The following is a 13,436-nucleotide window of genomic DNA, read 5'->3' as shown; positions in this document are numbered from 1 at the left end:
CCTAATATCATCAAATCCTCCGTCGAGTTCTTCCACCCTCCTCGCTAGGCCCATCATAGCTACGGTGACCAGATAGCAAGTGTGAAATATCGGGACCAGGAGCCGGGGGGGGGAGGTAATAGGCACCTTTATAAGAAAAATCCCCTAATATCAGGACTGTCCCTATAAAATCCGGACATCATGGCTGCCATGTTGCGGCTGGGTGTTTGATCCTTTGATCTGACTCTGAACCCAAAGTTTTTGTCTCTAAGTTGTTTCTGTGGTGAACTGGTCCCTGCAGTTCAGAGCTACATCAGGTGACTTCAGCTCTGGGTGATGTCAAAGGTGATTGTAAATCCCTTCTGAGATGACTGTGACGTCAGCTCCTGAGTCAATTTAAAGGCAATATTCTTGCCATGAGTATTTAATTTCATTCTCCAGGCAGGCTCTACTTCGTCACGAGTGATAGATCCCAGAAGCCATGTTTCTTGATTGTCTGTAATACAAGTCAACTCCCTGACTGCTTTGGCGAAGCAAACAGCTGCAAAATGTCCATATTTGGTGCAATTATTACACCATGCGCCTCTAGCTGGACGTGCATCATCATAGTGTAGACCGAGCCTAAGCTACTTTAAGCTTTTTCAAGTTGCTCCTGCCTTTTGTTCCGATGTGTGACTAATTCTGACTGTTTTGCTTTCTGGATAGCTGTGGCTAGGGTTAAATCTCTCCTCAATCGTAGCTGCTGTGAAAGATTTTTATCTGTTAACCCAACAACACGCCTGTGTTTGATATTTTCATGTTTTGCATTCCCAGAAACACAGTTTTCAGCCAATGCATGCAGAGCTCTTAAAAAACGTTCAACATTTTCCCCTGGTTCTTGAATTCTCCGGTGGAAACATGCTCTTTCATACATCGCTTTTCTCTGAGGTATAAAGTATGCATCAAACACAGCCAGAACCTTTTCACCATCATCTCTCTGACTGGTTTCACTAAAGTCAAAGGATTTAAAGACACGCTCTGCCTGCTTCCCCATAGCACACATTAAAGACGATACCTGGCTATCTCCAGTTTCTTTTTGGAGTTTAGCAGCAATGCAAGATCTTGTAAAATCTTAGAATCACAGAATATTAGGGTTGGAAGAGACCTCAGGAGGTCACCTAATCCAATCCCCTAGTCAAAGCAGGACCAACACCAACTAAATCATCCCAGCCAGGGCTTTGTCAAGCTGGGCCTTAAAAACCTCTAAGGATGGAGATTTCACCACCTCCCTAGGAAACCCATTCCAGTGCTTCACCACCCTCCTAGTGAAATAGTGTTTCCTAATATCCAACCTAGACCTCCCCCACTGCAATTTGAGACCATTGCTCTTTGTTCTGTCATCTGCCACCACGGAGAATAGCTGAGCTCCATCCTCTTTGGAACCCCCTTCAGGTAGTTGAAGGCTGCTATCAAATCCCCTCTCACTCTTCTCTTCTGCAGACTAAATAACCCCAGTTCCCTCAGCCTCTCCTCGTAAGTCATGTGCCCCAGCCCCCTAATTATTTTCGTTGCCCTCCGCTGCACTCGCTCTAATTTGTCCACATCCTTCTGTAGTGGAGGGGAGGGGGGACCAGTTGTCTCCAGTCTGTCCAGTATGAAGGTTTGTCAAAGATAAAGTTCTGTGGGGCTTTGAAGAGGGGCATGCTGATGAGATCCTGCAGGTTTTTGTTTTTTCTGTCTGCAACCTTGGCTGCTGTTGTTTCTGTTTCTGTTCTCAGTCTCACTTCTGGCACCTCCTCATTCTCCTGCACCAGACCTGGCCTGGCTGCAGAGTTCACCTGCCCACCAGGGCTGCATCCACCAGGTACAGCTGAGGTTAGCTTACTCACAGCACCAGCTAGGGGCGGTGCAGTATAATACAGTTTAGCAGCCCATTACAGCCGCTCTTGAGCCTGGCTTCCCCGGAGGAACTGGCCCTCTCTCACCAGGGTGTCTTTGCTGCTGTAGTGAACCACCCAGCCTTCCTTCAGCGCTGTGCTCGACCTCCGGGTTGTGTGCCGTACCGACTGCACCACCCGCATCAGCGGGATGTAGCCCATGGAGCTGGGGGGAGAACAACCGGACACGTTAGCTGGGGGGCAGGGTGAGGGGAGGGGAGGCAGGGAACCTCAGGGCTGGGCTAACGGGGATGGGGTGGGCTGCAGATCAGCACGGAGGAGCATCAGCAGATCTGTGGGTGAGGGAACCCGGAACTGAGATAGCAGGAAGGGGGCTGCAGGTAAAGACTGAGGAGCATCGGTAGAGCTGTGGGAACTGGGGGGAGGCCAGGGCTGGGGTAGCTGGGGGCTGGGGGTCAGGACTGAGGGGTAAGGGCAGAGCTGTGACAAGGGGAGCCCAGGGCTGGGGTAGCTGGGGGCTGGGGATCAGGACTGAGGGGTAAGGGCAGAGCTGTGACAGGGGGAGCCCAGGGCTGGGGTAGCTGGGGGGTTGTGGGTCAGGACCGAGGGGTAAGGGTGGAGCTGTGGCGGGGAGAACCCAGGGATGGGGTAGCTGGGGGGTTGTGGGTCAGGACTGAGGGGTAAGGGCAGAGCTGTGGCGGGGAGAGCCCAGGGCTGGGGTAGCTGGGGGGTTGTGGGTCAGGACTGAGTGGTAAGGGTGGAGCTGTGGCGGGGGGAGCCCAGGAATGGGGTAGCTGGGGGGCTGTGGGTCAGGACCAAGGGGTAAGGGTGGAGCTGTGGCGGGGAGAACCCAGGGATGGGGTAGCTGGGGGGTTGTGGGTCAGGACTGAGGGGTAAGGGCAGAGCTGTGGCGGGGAGAGCCCAGGGCTAGGGTAGCTGTGGATCAGAACTGAGGGTCATCAGCGCTGGAGTGGGGGGGCAGGAAATCCCAGGGAAGGTACCCCAGACCCAGAGGTGAAGTGGTCAGGGGATATTTGCTCTCCATACCAGGAAATGCAGCAGCCAGCTGGTGGTAGCCTGATGCCAGGGGGACTCTGGCCCCGCACTCAGGATGCTGGGGAGAGAGGGGCAGGGCAGGGGCAATTCAGGGGGCAGGGCTGTACCCCTGGGATTTGCTGGTGTCGTCATCGGGGTCGTCCCCTCCGTGGAGCTCGTTCTCCGAGTGGGAGCCGGGGATAATGCCCGAGTCATCCGATTCGTCCATCAGCGAGTTCTTGTCGGCGTCGCTCAGGTCGCTGGCGTCTTCCATGGGCACATCTAGGGGGAAGCACCAGAGTCCGTGGGGCCCTGCCGGTGCCAGGCTGCAACCCCAGAACTGCCCCACAGGACCCTGCCACGCTGGGATCCCAGCCCATGGGCAGGCAGGGGGATGAAGGAGACTCACATGCTGTATGAGCCAGGGCTAGGGCTGGATCCCCACTCCCAGTCCCGTCCCCCGCCCCAGCCCCCGGGCAGTAGCACCAAGACACTGTCCCACCATCCCCTCCGCCCACGCATGGCTGCCACTCACCCCCGCCATTGAAGAGTGTCTCGCCCAGGCAGTCATTGGGCACCCGGGTGGCACAGCGCTTGTGGCAGTTAAACTTGCAGTCTGAAAGAGGAGGGAGCATCAGGAGGGCGCCAGCATGGGGGTCTCCAGCCCCATCTTTCCACCATCCCGCCCCTCTTTCCAAAATGGCCTGCAGTACCCCACAGTCTCACCAGGGGGCGCTGTGCAGCGGCAGGGACGGTGCCCCCACCCTCCTGGGGAGATGGCAGAACAAGACACGAACCCCCTCCCTGACACCTTGCACCAGCCAGGCTGCGAGCCCCAAGATCTCAGCCAAACCCCACCAGCCGTGTCCATTCCTGCCCCTCCCGAAATCTCCCCGTCCTGTGGGGGAGGGCTTCTCCTCCACTTCCCATCCCCTCATTGCTGTATGATGTTGCTGTTCTCTGTCAGACAGCTGCCACGTCCCACCCCAGAAGTAGATGCCTGTACAGTGCCTGGCACAAGGGGGTCCTGGTCTATGACAGGAGCCCCTTGGAACTACCGTAACACACCTAATAAATAAGAATAATTTCAGAGCGGGGTGGAGCCATTTCTGTTCTATAGCTAGTATCCTGGCCGCCCTGCCAACCGAGATCAGACCCATGGGCCCATCTAGCCCAGTATCCCGCCCCCTCCCTGTCACCCTAGATCAGACCCATGGGCCCCTCTAGCCTGGTGTCCCATCTCTCAACAGCAGCCAATTAAGAAAGCTTCAAAGGAAAGCACATTCACTCCTCCATTTTAGGGGTGGGTGTGGAGCGGGTGGGGAGAATCTCCTTCCTGTCCCCTCTGACACTCATCCCAGGCCCTGAAGCATGAGAATGGAAGCCCTTTCCCATAAAAATGCCCAGCCCCTTCTTACATCCAGCTGCACCGCTGGATCCTCCAGTGGCAGGGAGTTCCACCGGCCGTCTGCACCCAGCGCTCCCCTCTCCTTTCCCTACCTTGGCCCTTCTTGGAGAATGGCTGATTCCCACCTGACCCCTGCTCTCCCTTCCCCACTCACCTTTGCACTGCAGGCCCTGGCGGAAGAGCCCCTTGAGCAGCTTCTTACAGAACTGGCAGACGGTGGGGCGGGTGTACGAGTGGATGAGGAAGGTGTGAGGCACTTTGACCTTGGAGAGGAACAGCTTGTCCAGCTCGATGGGGCGCCCGATGTAGGAGGTGCTGGTGAGCCGGCGGGGCAAGGTCTCCATGGAGCTCCGGCTCTGCGGGGGGGAGGGGGTATTATAACCCACGGAGGCAAGAGCTCCGTGCCCCAGAGCACAGGCCCCGTGCCCTGCCCCCTACCAGCCACATGGGTGGGGGAGTCAGGTTCCATGGCCAACCCAGCGCTGTAGCAGCCACAGAGGGGGCCAGTTAGCACTGCCATGGGACGGGGGGGGGGCAGTTAACACCCTTGGGGATGGGGGGTGGGACTTCCAGCTGGGGACCCAGTACATTGAGGGCTGGGTCGAGACCTGAACTTGTGACAAGGGCTGCTCATCCACCCCCACCCCCACTCTTCCTGGGGCATGACCCTTGGTCATGGCCAGCCATGACTCTAAACTACGCAGCGATAGTGACAATGGACCCCAGACCACTCTCATCCCCAGCACCAATACCCTGCCCCTCCAGCCTGAGAAGAATCGCCCTGAGCTGGGCAGTATAGGGGGCTTGACACACAGCTCAGGTGGCCACGATGCACGGCCAGCGCCATATCTGGGGTTGGCCCGCGATGCAAGGCCGGGTGGTCCCCATCCCCACCCAGCAGGGGCTCTTACCAGCTCATCGGGGGCGCAGGGCAGTGACTCGGAGGTGGCGAGACGCAGGGACTGCGAGGTAGCCAGCGAGGTGGCCGAGAGGCGGCGCTTGCGGGCCCCGCTGCAGTTGTTAGGGATGTTGAAGGCGCAGCGCTTGTGGTAGTTCAGGCCACAACCTGCAATACGGAGGAGCTGCCTGCATCACATTTCCAACCAGACGGGCGGCGGGAGGGCCCCGGAGGTGGGGGAGGCCCAGTATGGGATCAGGGCCCCATGGCGGGATCAGAGCCCCATAGCGCTGTCCGAAGATGGAGGCAGTCCTCCCCCACAGAGCCTACGATCTAAGTGTAAGAGAGACAGACGGACGGGGAGGCGGAGGGCACGGCTCTGGGCAGCGGTCCCAGCCCAAGGAGCGGGGCAGGCCCCAGCGTGGATCTGGCTGGGACGCTGGTTTAACGGGATGGCTGGGAGCCCAGGTTAAGTGTTAAGTTGGTTAATTACCTACACGCTAAGTGACTCCATCTCTGCCTGCGTCCCGGGGCTGGGACAGGACACGTGGCGAAGGGACCACAGCCACGCGCTGGAGCCCCCAAGGTCAAAAGCAGAGCTCCCCAGTGCCAGGCACCCGGCCCCCCACCCCTGCAGGCCAAGTAGAGGTGACCTCGGTAGTGAAAAGCGATGCCAGCCCCCACCCTAGACAGATCGACCTCCCCCACCCCCGCAGGCAGAGGTCTGCTCAGTCTGTGGGGCTTTGTGGACAGTTTGGGGTGTTTCTCACCTGCTGGCTTGTGCAGTGGGACCCGCTTCAAACTGGGCTGAAACCCCCCCTTCAACTCATTACACACAAGGGTCAACAAACAGCCACTCCTCCCTCTCCCTCCCCCCGTGCCAGCCAGTCCCCTATCCTGGGGCCAGATCAGAGCCAGCATCGCCTACAGGGGAAAAGCCCCGTGTCCCATTCCCCACCCTAGTGAGTCAGCCACTCCCCAGCCCTGAGGCTGGATTGGAGCCAGCGCCTCCTAGAGGGGAAAGACCCCATGTCTCATTCCCCGCCCCCACCTCCCGGGGAGTCAGCCAGTCCCCTGGGCTCAGATGAGGAGACACCCCCGCACCCTCCCCCTGGGCGCCGTACCGTCACACTTGAGGCCCTGGCGCACCAGGCCGAAGAGCATTTCCCCGCAGTGGTCGCAGAAGGCCGGGGCGCGGTACGAATGCACGTTCAGGGCGTGCGGACGTATCCGGAAATCCTCAAAGGTGGCCGAGGCTGGTGGACGAGAGGGAGGGAGGTCATGCCATGGCACGGCCCGGTCCAGACCGCCGGCTGCTCCCGGGAGCCCGTGGGCCCGGCTGGATCCACTTCCCTGCACCCACCTCCCCGTAACGATCCATAGCCAACACCCCGCTTTGGGCGGTGGCTGGACCCCCCTGTTGGTGCCAGGGGCACCCTCTGCTGGCGACAGCCCCTGACACCGGGGATTCTCGAACACAGGGCGGCCGCTGGCACAGATTGGGCAGGCGTGGGGCAGAATTTCCTGCGGGTGGTGGTGGTGGTGGTGAGGGAAACATCATCACGGCGGGCCTCGGAGCTGCCGCGCCCCTGCCCTTCCCCCCCACCAGGTCTTGTGCCAGGGAGCCGGCCCCCAAACCACTTCCTGCCGGGGCGCGCGCGGGCGGCCCTGACTCAGAACAGCACCTGGGCACCGACAGGAGCGAAAGCAGCCGTGGGCGGGGAGCAGCGGAGGAGAGCGATGGCGCCAGGGAGCCAGGAGCCCGCGCACGGCCCACAGCCATGCGTGGGGAAGCTCCCCACCCACAGCCTCGGAGTGACTATGCCGTGATGGGTACCGGGGTACCTGACGCTATATCCCAGGCTTCTCCCAGGGACCCCGGCACCGAGACACGTCCTGTTCCCCTGCCATCTCCCAGCACCCCGTGGCACTGTGTCCCGTCCTCTCCAGTCATGAAGCATCCCGAACCAGGCCCTGCCTGTCGTATGGCAACGTGCCAAGGGGCTGCATCGTGCCGGTGTTGCACCCGCTTTACCAGCCCTGGGGGCAGCCCCATTCTGCCCCACCCAGCCCTCAGCGCCCCATCAGTCCGCCCAGCCTTCTGCCAACACAGTGTAAGCAACACAGCCACCGCCACCGAGTCGGGATCGGCTGCCGCGGGCTGGGGAACAAGCTGGCAATGCGCTCACAGCGCCACCCGGACAGGATCAGCAGCTGGACAGCCTATGGTGCTGGCAGGTGTGAGCCAGTGTGGAGCGGGCTGCGTGGGAAGAGCTCGGATGGGCTAGTGAGCATCTAGGAAAGGAGGGCAAGTGTGTTGTGGTGTCACACACACAGAGCAGGGCTCATCCCCTCCAACAGGGGGCAGCAGACACACACACACACACACACACACACACTCTCATCCCCTCCAGCAGGGGGCAGCAAGGTCACAACACACATACACATAGAGCAGGGCCCATCCCCTCCACCAGGGGGCAGCACACACACGCGCACACACACACACACACACACACACACACACACACACACACACACACTCTCATCCCCTCCAGCAGGGGGCAGCAAGGTCACAACACACATACACATAGAGCAGGGCCCATCCCCTCCACCAGGGGGCGGCAGGAAAACACACACACACACACACACACGCACACACAGAGCAGGGCCCATCCCCTCCAACAGGGAGCAGAAGGCGTGTAGATACCCACACAGCCCTTTTTCTCTCTCTCCCTCATCCACACACCCACACATGTTACCTGAGAGCACCACCTCCACCAAGTCCCCCTCCTGGATGTCTCCGGCCACCCGCACCAGCTGCAGGATGTTGGCAGACGACAGGTCATGTTTGAAGAGCAGGATCTTGTCATAGAGCCCGTAGAAGCCGCACTCTGGGAACTGTGAGGACAGAAAGACAGACAGATTGGCATGGGATGGGGAGATCATGGCTCAGTGCTGGGGGACGCAGCAGAGCCATGCGGTAAATACCCCGCAGAGGCCATTCTTAATTTAGCCCTACGTGGTACACAGGATCCGGTCCAAGAGGCAAATACAGCTGAACCACTAGGTGATAGAGACCATGTGGCGATTAAATTTAACATCAGTGTAGGGAGGAAAACCCCTAAGAAACCCACCACAGCAGCATTTAACTACAAAAAGGGGGAACTACACCAAAATGATGAGGCTAATTAGATATTAAAAAGGAACAGTCACAAGGGTGAAATGCCTGCAAGCTGCATGGAAACTTTTTGAAAACACCGTAACAGAGGCTCAAACTAAATTCATGCACACCAAAAAAAACAACAAAAAACAGTAAAAGGACCCAAAAAATGCCATCATGGCTAAACAGCAGAGTGAAATAGGCAGCTAGAGACAAAAAGACGTCTTTTAAAAACTGGAAGTCAAATCCAAGCGAGGAAAACGGAAAGGAGCATAAACTCTGGCAAGTCAGGTGTAAAAGTATAATTAGGCCGGCCAAGACAGGATTTGAAGAGCAACTAGCAGAAGACACAAAATCTAGCAGCAAAACAGTCTGTACGTACATCAGAAGCAGGAAGTGGGCCGAACAATCAGTGGGGCGACTGGATAATCAAGGTGCTAAAGGAGCGCTCAAGGAAGACAAAGGCATTGCAGAGAAGAAGCCAGGTGAATTCTTTGCATCTGTCTTCACCTCAGAAAAGGTGAGGGAGATTCCCACACCTGAGCCATTCTTTCTCAGTGACAAATCTGAGGAGCGGTCCCAGATTGAGATGTCAATAGAGGAGGTTTCAGAGCAAATTGATAAATTGAACAGCAACAAGCCACCATGAACAAGAATTTTGAAGGGACTCAAATATGAAATTGCAGAACTATTAACTTTGGTAGGTAACCTATCGCTTAAATCAGGCTCTGAACCAGAAGACTAGCAGAGAGCTAATGTGACACCAAGGCAATTACAGGCCGGTTAAGCCTAACTTCAGGACCAGGTAAATTGATTGACACTAGAGTAAAGAACAGAATTATCAGACACACAGATGAACACGATATGTTGGGAAGAGTCAACACAGCTTCTGTAACAGGAAATCACGCCTCACCAATCTATTAGAATTTTTTGAGGGTGTCGACAAACACGTAGACAAGAATGATCCAGTGGATACAGTGGACTTGGACTTTCACAAAGCCTCTAACTAGGTCCCTCACCAAAGGCTCTTAGACAGTCACAGGATAAGAGGGAAGAACCTCTCATGAATCAGTAACTGTGTAAAAGACAGGAAATAAAGGGTAGGAATAAACAGTCAGTTTTCACAGTAGAGAGAGGTAAATAGCAGGATCCTCCTAGGATCTGTACTGGGCTGGGCTGTTCAATATATTCCTAAATAATCTGATAAAAGGGGTGATCAGTGGGGTGGCAAAGTTTGCAGACAATACAAAATTACTCAAGATAGCTAAGTCCATAGCAGACTGTGAAGAGGTACAGAGGGACTCACCAAACAGGGTGACTGGGCAAGAAAATGGCAGATGAAATTCAATGTTGTAAATGCAAAGCAATGCATATAATGCAAATAATCCCAACTTTACATACAAAATGATGGGGTCTAAATTAGCTTTTATTATTCAAGAAAGAGATCTTGGAGTCATTGCGGAGAGTTCTCTGAAAAGACCAGCTTAACATGCAGGACAGTCCAAAAATGCGAACAGAATATTAAGAACCATTAGGAAGGGGACAGATAATAAGGCAGAGAACATTATAAGACCCCTATAGAAATCCATGGTACATCCATCCCTTGAATACTGCCTGCAGTTCTGGTCATCCCATCTCAAAGAAGAGAGATGATTGGAAACAGTACAGAGATGGGCAACAAAAATGACTAAGTGTATGGAACAACTTCCATATGAGGAGATTGGGACTGGTCACCTTGGGAAAGAGATGACTATGGGGGATATGACAGAGTTCTATAAAATCATGACTGGTGTGAAGAAAATGACTAGGGAAGTGTTATTTACCACTTCAGGTAACAAGACCCAGGGAGTCACCCTATGAAATCAATAGGCAGCAGGTTTAAAACAAATGAAAGGAAGTGCTTCGTCACACAACGCACAGTCAACCTGTGGAACTCATTGCCAGGGGATGTTGTGAAGGCCAAATGTGTAACTGGGTTAAAACAGAATGAGATCAGTTCCTGAAGGACAGGTCCCTCCATGGCTATTAGCCAAGAGGGTCAGGGATGCAACTCCATGTTCTTGGTGTCCCTAAATCTACTAGAAGCTGAAACTGGACCAGGGCCACCCAGAGGGGGGGTAAGTGGGGCAATTTGCCCCAGGCCCCAGGCCCCGGGCCCGGCAGGGGTCCCCATGACAGTTTTTCGGGTCCCTCACTCACCCTGGGGGCCCCGGAAAACTCTCGCGGGGCCCAGGCCCCCGGAACTTTTGCCGCTCTGGGTCTTCGACAGCAATTCGCTGGCAGGGGGTCCTTCCGCTCCAGGACCCACCGCTGAAGTGCCCTGAAGACCTGCGGTGGGGGTCCTTCCACCCCGGGACCCACCATTGAAGTGCCGGGTCTTCAGTAGCAATTTGGCGGCAGGGGCCCCCCATCGCCGAAGACCCCAGGCCCCCTGAATTCTCTGGGCAGCCCTGAACTGCACGACATGGGATGGATCACTTGATGATGACTTGTTCTGTTCATTCCCTCTGAAACACCTGGCATTGATCACGGTCGGAAGACAGGACACTGGGCTACATGGATCACTGGTCTGACCCAGGATGGCTGTTCTTATGTTCTTCAGAGCCCTTCCTGCAGCTCACCAGACCCAACATCCAGCAGAAGGCAGCTCCATACCCTGTTGGCTGGCAGGGAACACCCCGAGCCAGTGTGCCTCTGCATGGGGGCATATACAGCCCAATACACCCCCACCCGTTACTGAGTCAGAGAGGGGCAGGGCCAGGGACCTGCCAGCTGGCTAAGCAGCCAGGCCTGCATTCAGCAACCAAAGCACAGAGGTGGCAAGTGACTCAATCAGCGAATCAATGACAGAGCTCAGAATACAACCCAGGAGTCCCGACTCTCAGCCCTGCCCCCGATCCAACCATTGGACCCCACCCCTCTCCCAGAGCTGGGGACAGAACCCAGGAGTCCTGGCTCCCAGCCCCCCCTGCTGTAAGCCCTAGCTCACAGGATCTGCAGCAGCTGGCTGGTGGTGAGCAGTGGTTGCATTGTTGTGAACTTCTAGCTGCCCCCCAGTACCTTCCATGACTGCTGAGCCCTGCCTGGACTTTGGGGGTCCCACCCATGGTCAGGAGTTGGAGAGGAAAGACGGGGCCCGGCGACCCATTAGCACATCCCCTCCTCTGCTCCGAGAGCTCCCCACCCAGATCCATCCCCAAGGCAATGCTGGTGCCAGGAAATGGGGCTGGCACATGATAGGTTTAAGGGTTTGGAGGAGACAGAAAGGATCCCAGGCCAAAGGCCCCACAGCTGCCCCATTGGCTTCCTCCGGCCAGGAGGGGATGAGGGTCTGATACACAGGTGCCCTGCTCTGCTGCAGACAGATTCCCTGGGCAACTCATGTCATCTCCCCTGTGCCTCAGTTCCCCCAGTGGTACAGTGGGACTGGGTGCTCTGGCTCCCCCAGTGTCACCTAGCAGAGTGCCCCCCATCTGATGGCAGAGCCCACAAAGGGCAGCCTGGGCACAGGGGCTAACGTGTTCTCCCTCCAGCTGCTTATGCAAATCTGCAGGGTTATTTTTGGCTCTGAGATGGCCCCAGCGAGGAGTGATCTGGTTCCAGTTGATCTCCGGCCTCTTCCTTCCTTCCTCCTGCCCAAGCAGGGCCCAGCCCGTTCCACTCCGCCGGCGCCAGGAGGAGTCGTCGTCTCACACACCCACAGATGCACCCTGATCAGCCAACTTGCAAGCTCAGCTCAGGGGAGCAAGACCCCCCCCCATGGGGCCAGCTCTCTGACCCAACTCCCCACTCCAGGGCAGGTTCAGAGGTGCTGGGACCCGGATCAAACCACCCCACTTCAGCTTTTGCAGAGAACCCAAAATGCCACCATGGCGATTCTGCAGAGACACCCCCCTTCCCCTCACAACCGCCTAGCTCGTTCTCATGACAAGCCAAGCGACAATAAAACCCCTCACTCGCAGGGAGAGCTGTCCGGAGAGCTCAGCGCACACCGCCAAGGCTGGCACATACAGAACTAAGCCTGCTGCAGGAACAGGCAACTCGGAAAAGCGGGTTCCTCTCTTTGAGATCAGGAGGCTGAGAGACAGACCGATCTGCGCTGAGATAGCCAGCCCCAGTGTGGGTGGGTGGGCAGAGAGGGAGGTTGAAAGGTGGAGAGGAGTATAAAATGGAGAGACAGACAGACAGTGGATAGGTGGAAGGATGGATAGAATAACAGATGGACAGACAGACAAACACAATGGATGGAAGGAGGAATACAGATAGGACATTGCGGATGGATGGATGGATGGGCGGATGGGCAGACAGGAGCTGGAAGGATGGATAGAAGAACAGATGGACAGATAAGACAGTGAATGGATCAAAGGACAGATGGATAGACAGACACTGGACGGGAGGCTGGACAGGAGGACAGATGGACAGACAGGCAGTGGACAGAAGAATGGAGAAGAGGACAGATGGACAGACAGGCAGTGGAAGGAAGGAGGGACAGGAGGACAGATGGACAGTGGACAGAAGGAGGGACAGATGGACAGACAGGCAGCGGACAGAAGGAGGGACAGGAGGACAGATGGACAGACAGGCAGCGGACAGGAGGAGGGACAGGAGGACAGATGGACAGACAGGCAGCGGACAGGAGGAGGGACAGGAGGACAGATGGACAGACAGGCAGCGGACAGGAGGAGGGACAGGAGGACAGATGGACAGACAGGCAGTGGAAGGAAGGAGGGACAGATGGACAGACAGGCAGCGGACAGGAGGAGGGACAGGAGGACAGATGGACAGACAGGCAGCGGACAGGAGGAGGGACAGGAGGACAGATGGACAGACAGGCAGCGGACAGGAGGAGGGACAGGAGGACAGATGGACAGACAGGCAGCGGACAGGAGGAGGGACAGGAGGACAGACAGGGTACTGCGGATGGAAGGAGGGGACGGAAGACAGACAACCCCTCCCTCAACATCTTACCCTCCGGGTGAGGGCAAGTGGGGGCAGGGTATTACTGAGCAGGACACGGGGAATCTTGGGATGTGAAGTAGAAGCCACAGGGCTGGGATGGAGGAAGGGAGTATAACCGTG

At 56.7% G+C, this 13,436-nt stretch overlaps 1 protein-coding gene across 1 annotated transcript in view; it reads right to left on the bottom strand.

Annotated features, from left to right (window-relative positions):
- PRKD2 (protein kinase D2) overlaps positions 1–13,436 on the bottom strand; it is a 32,527-nt gene that overhangs the window by 12,581 nt on the left and 6,510 nt on the right. The window contains exons 2-8 of the mRNA XM_030544558.1: positions 7,957–8,095; positions 6,322–6,453; positions 5,211–5,365; positions 4,454–4,655; positions 3,427–3,507; positions 3,020–3,173; positions 1,944–2,061 (exon numbers count right to left, since the gene is read on the bottom strand). Coding sequence (XP_030400418.1) covers positions 1,944–2,061; positions 3,020–3,173; positions 3,427–3,507; positions 4,454–4,655; positions 5,211–5,365; positions 6,322–6,453; positions 7,957–8,095 — 981 coding nt within the window. The remainder of the gene's footprint in view (positions 1–1,943; positions 2,062–3,019; positions 3,174–3,426; positions 3,508–4,453; positions 4,656–5,210; positions 5,366–6,321; positions 6,454–7,956; positions 8,096–13,436) is intronic.

The sequence above is a fragment of the Gopherus evgoodei genome, unplaced genomic scaffold (genome assembly GCF_007399415.2).
Source record: "Gopherus evgoodei ecotype Sinaloan lineage unplaced genomic scaffold, rGopEvg1_v1.p scaffold_34_arrow_ctg1, whole genome shotgun sequence".
In the NCBI taxonomy this organism is placed as follows: domain Eukaryota; kingdom Metazoa; phylum Chordata; order Testudines; family Testudinidae; genus Gopherus; species Gopherus evgoodei.
Note: the sequence above shows the minus strand (reverse complement) of the source record. Positions and strands in the feature narration are given on the sequence as shown.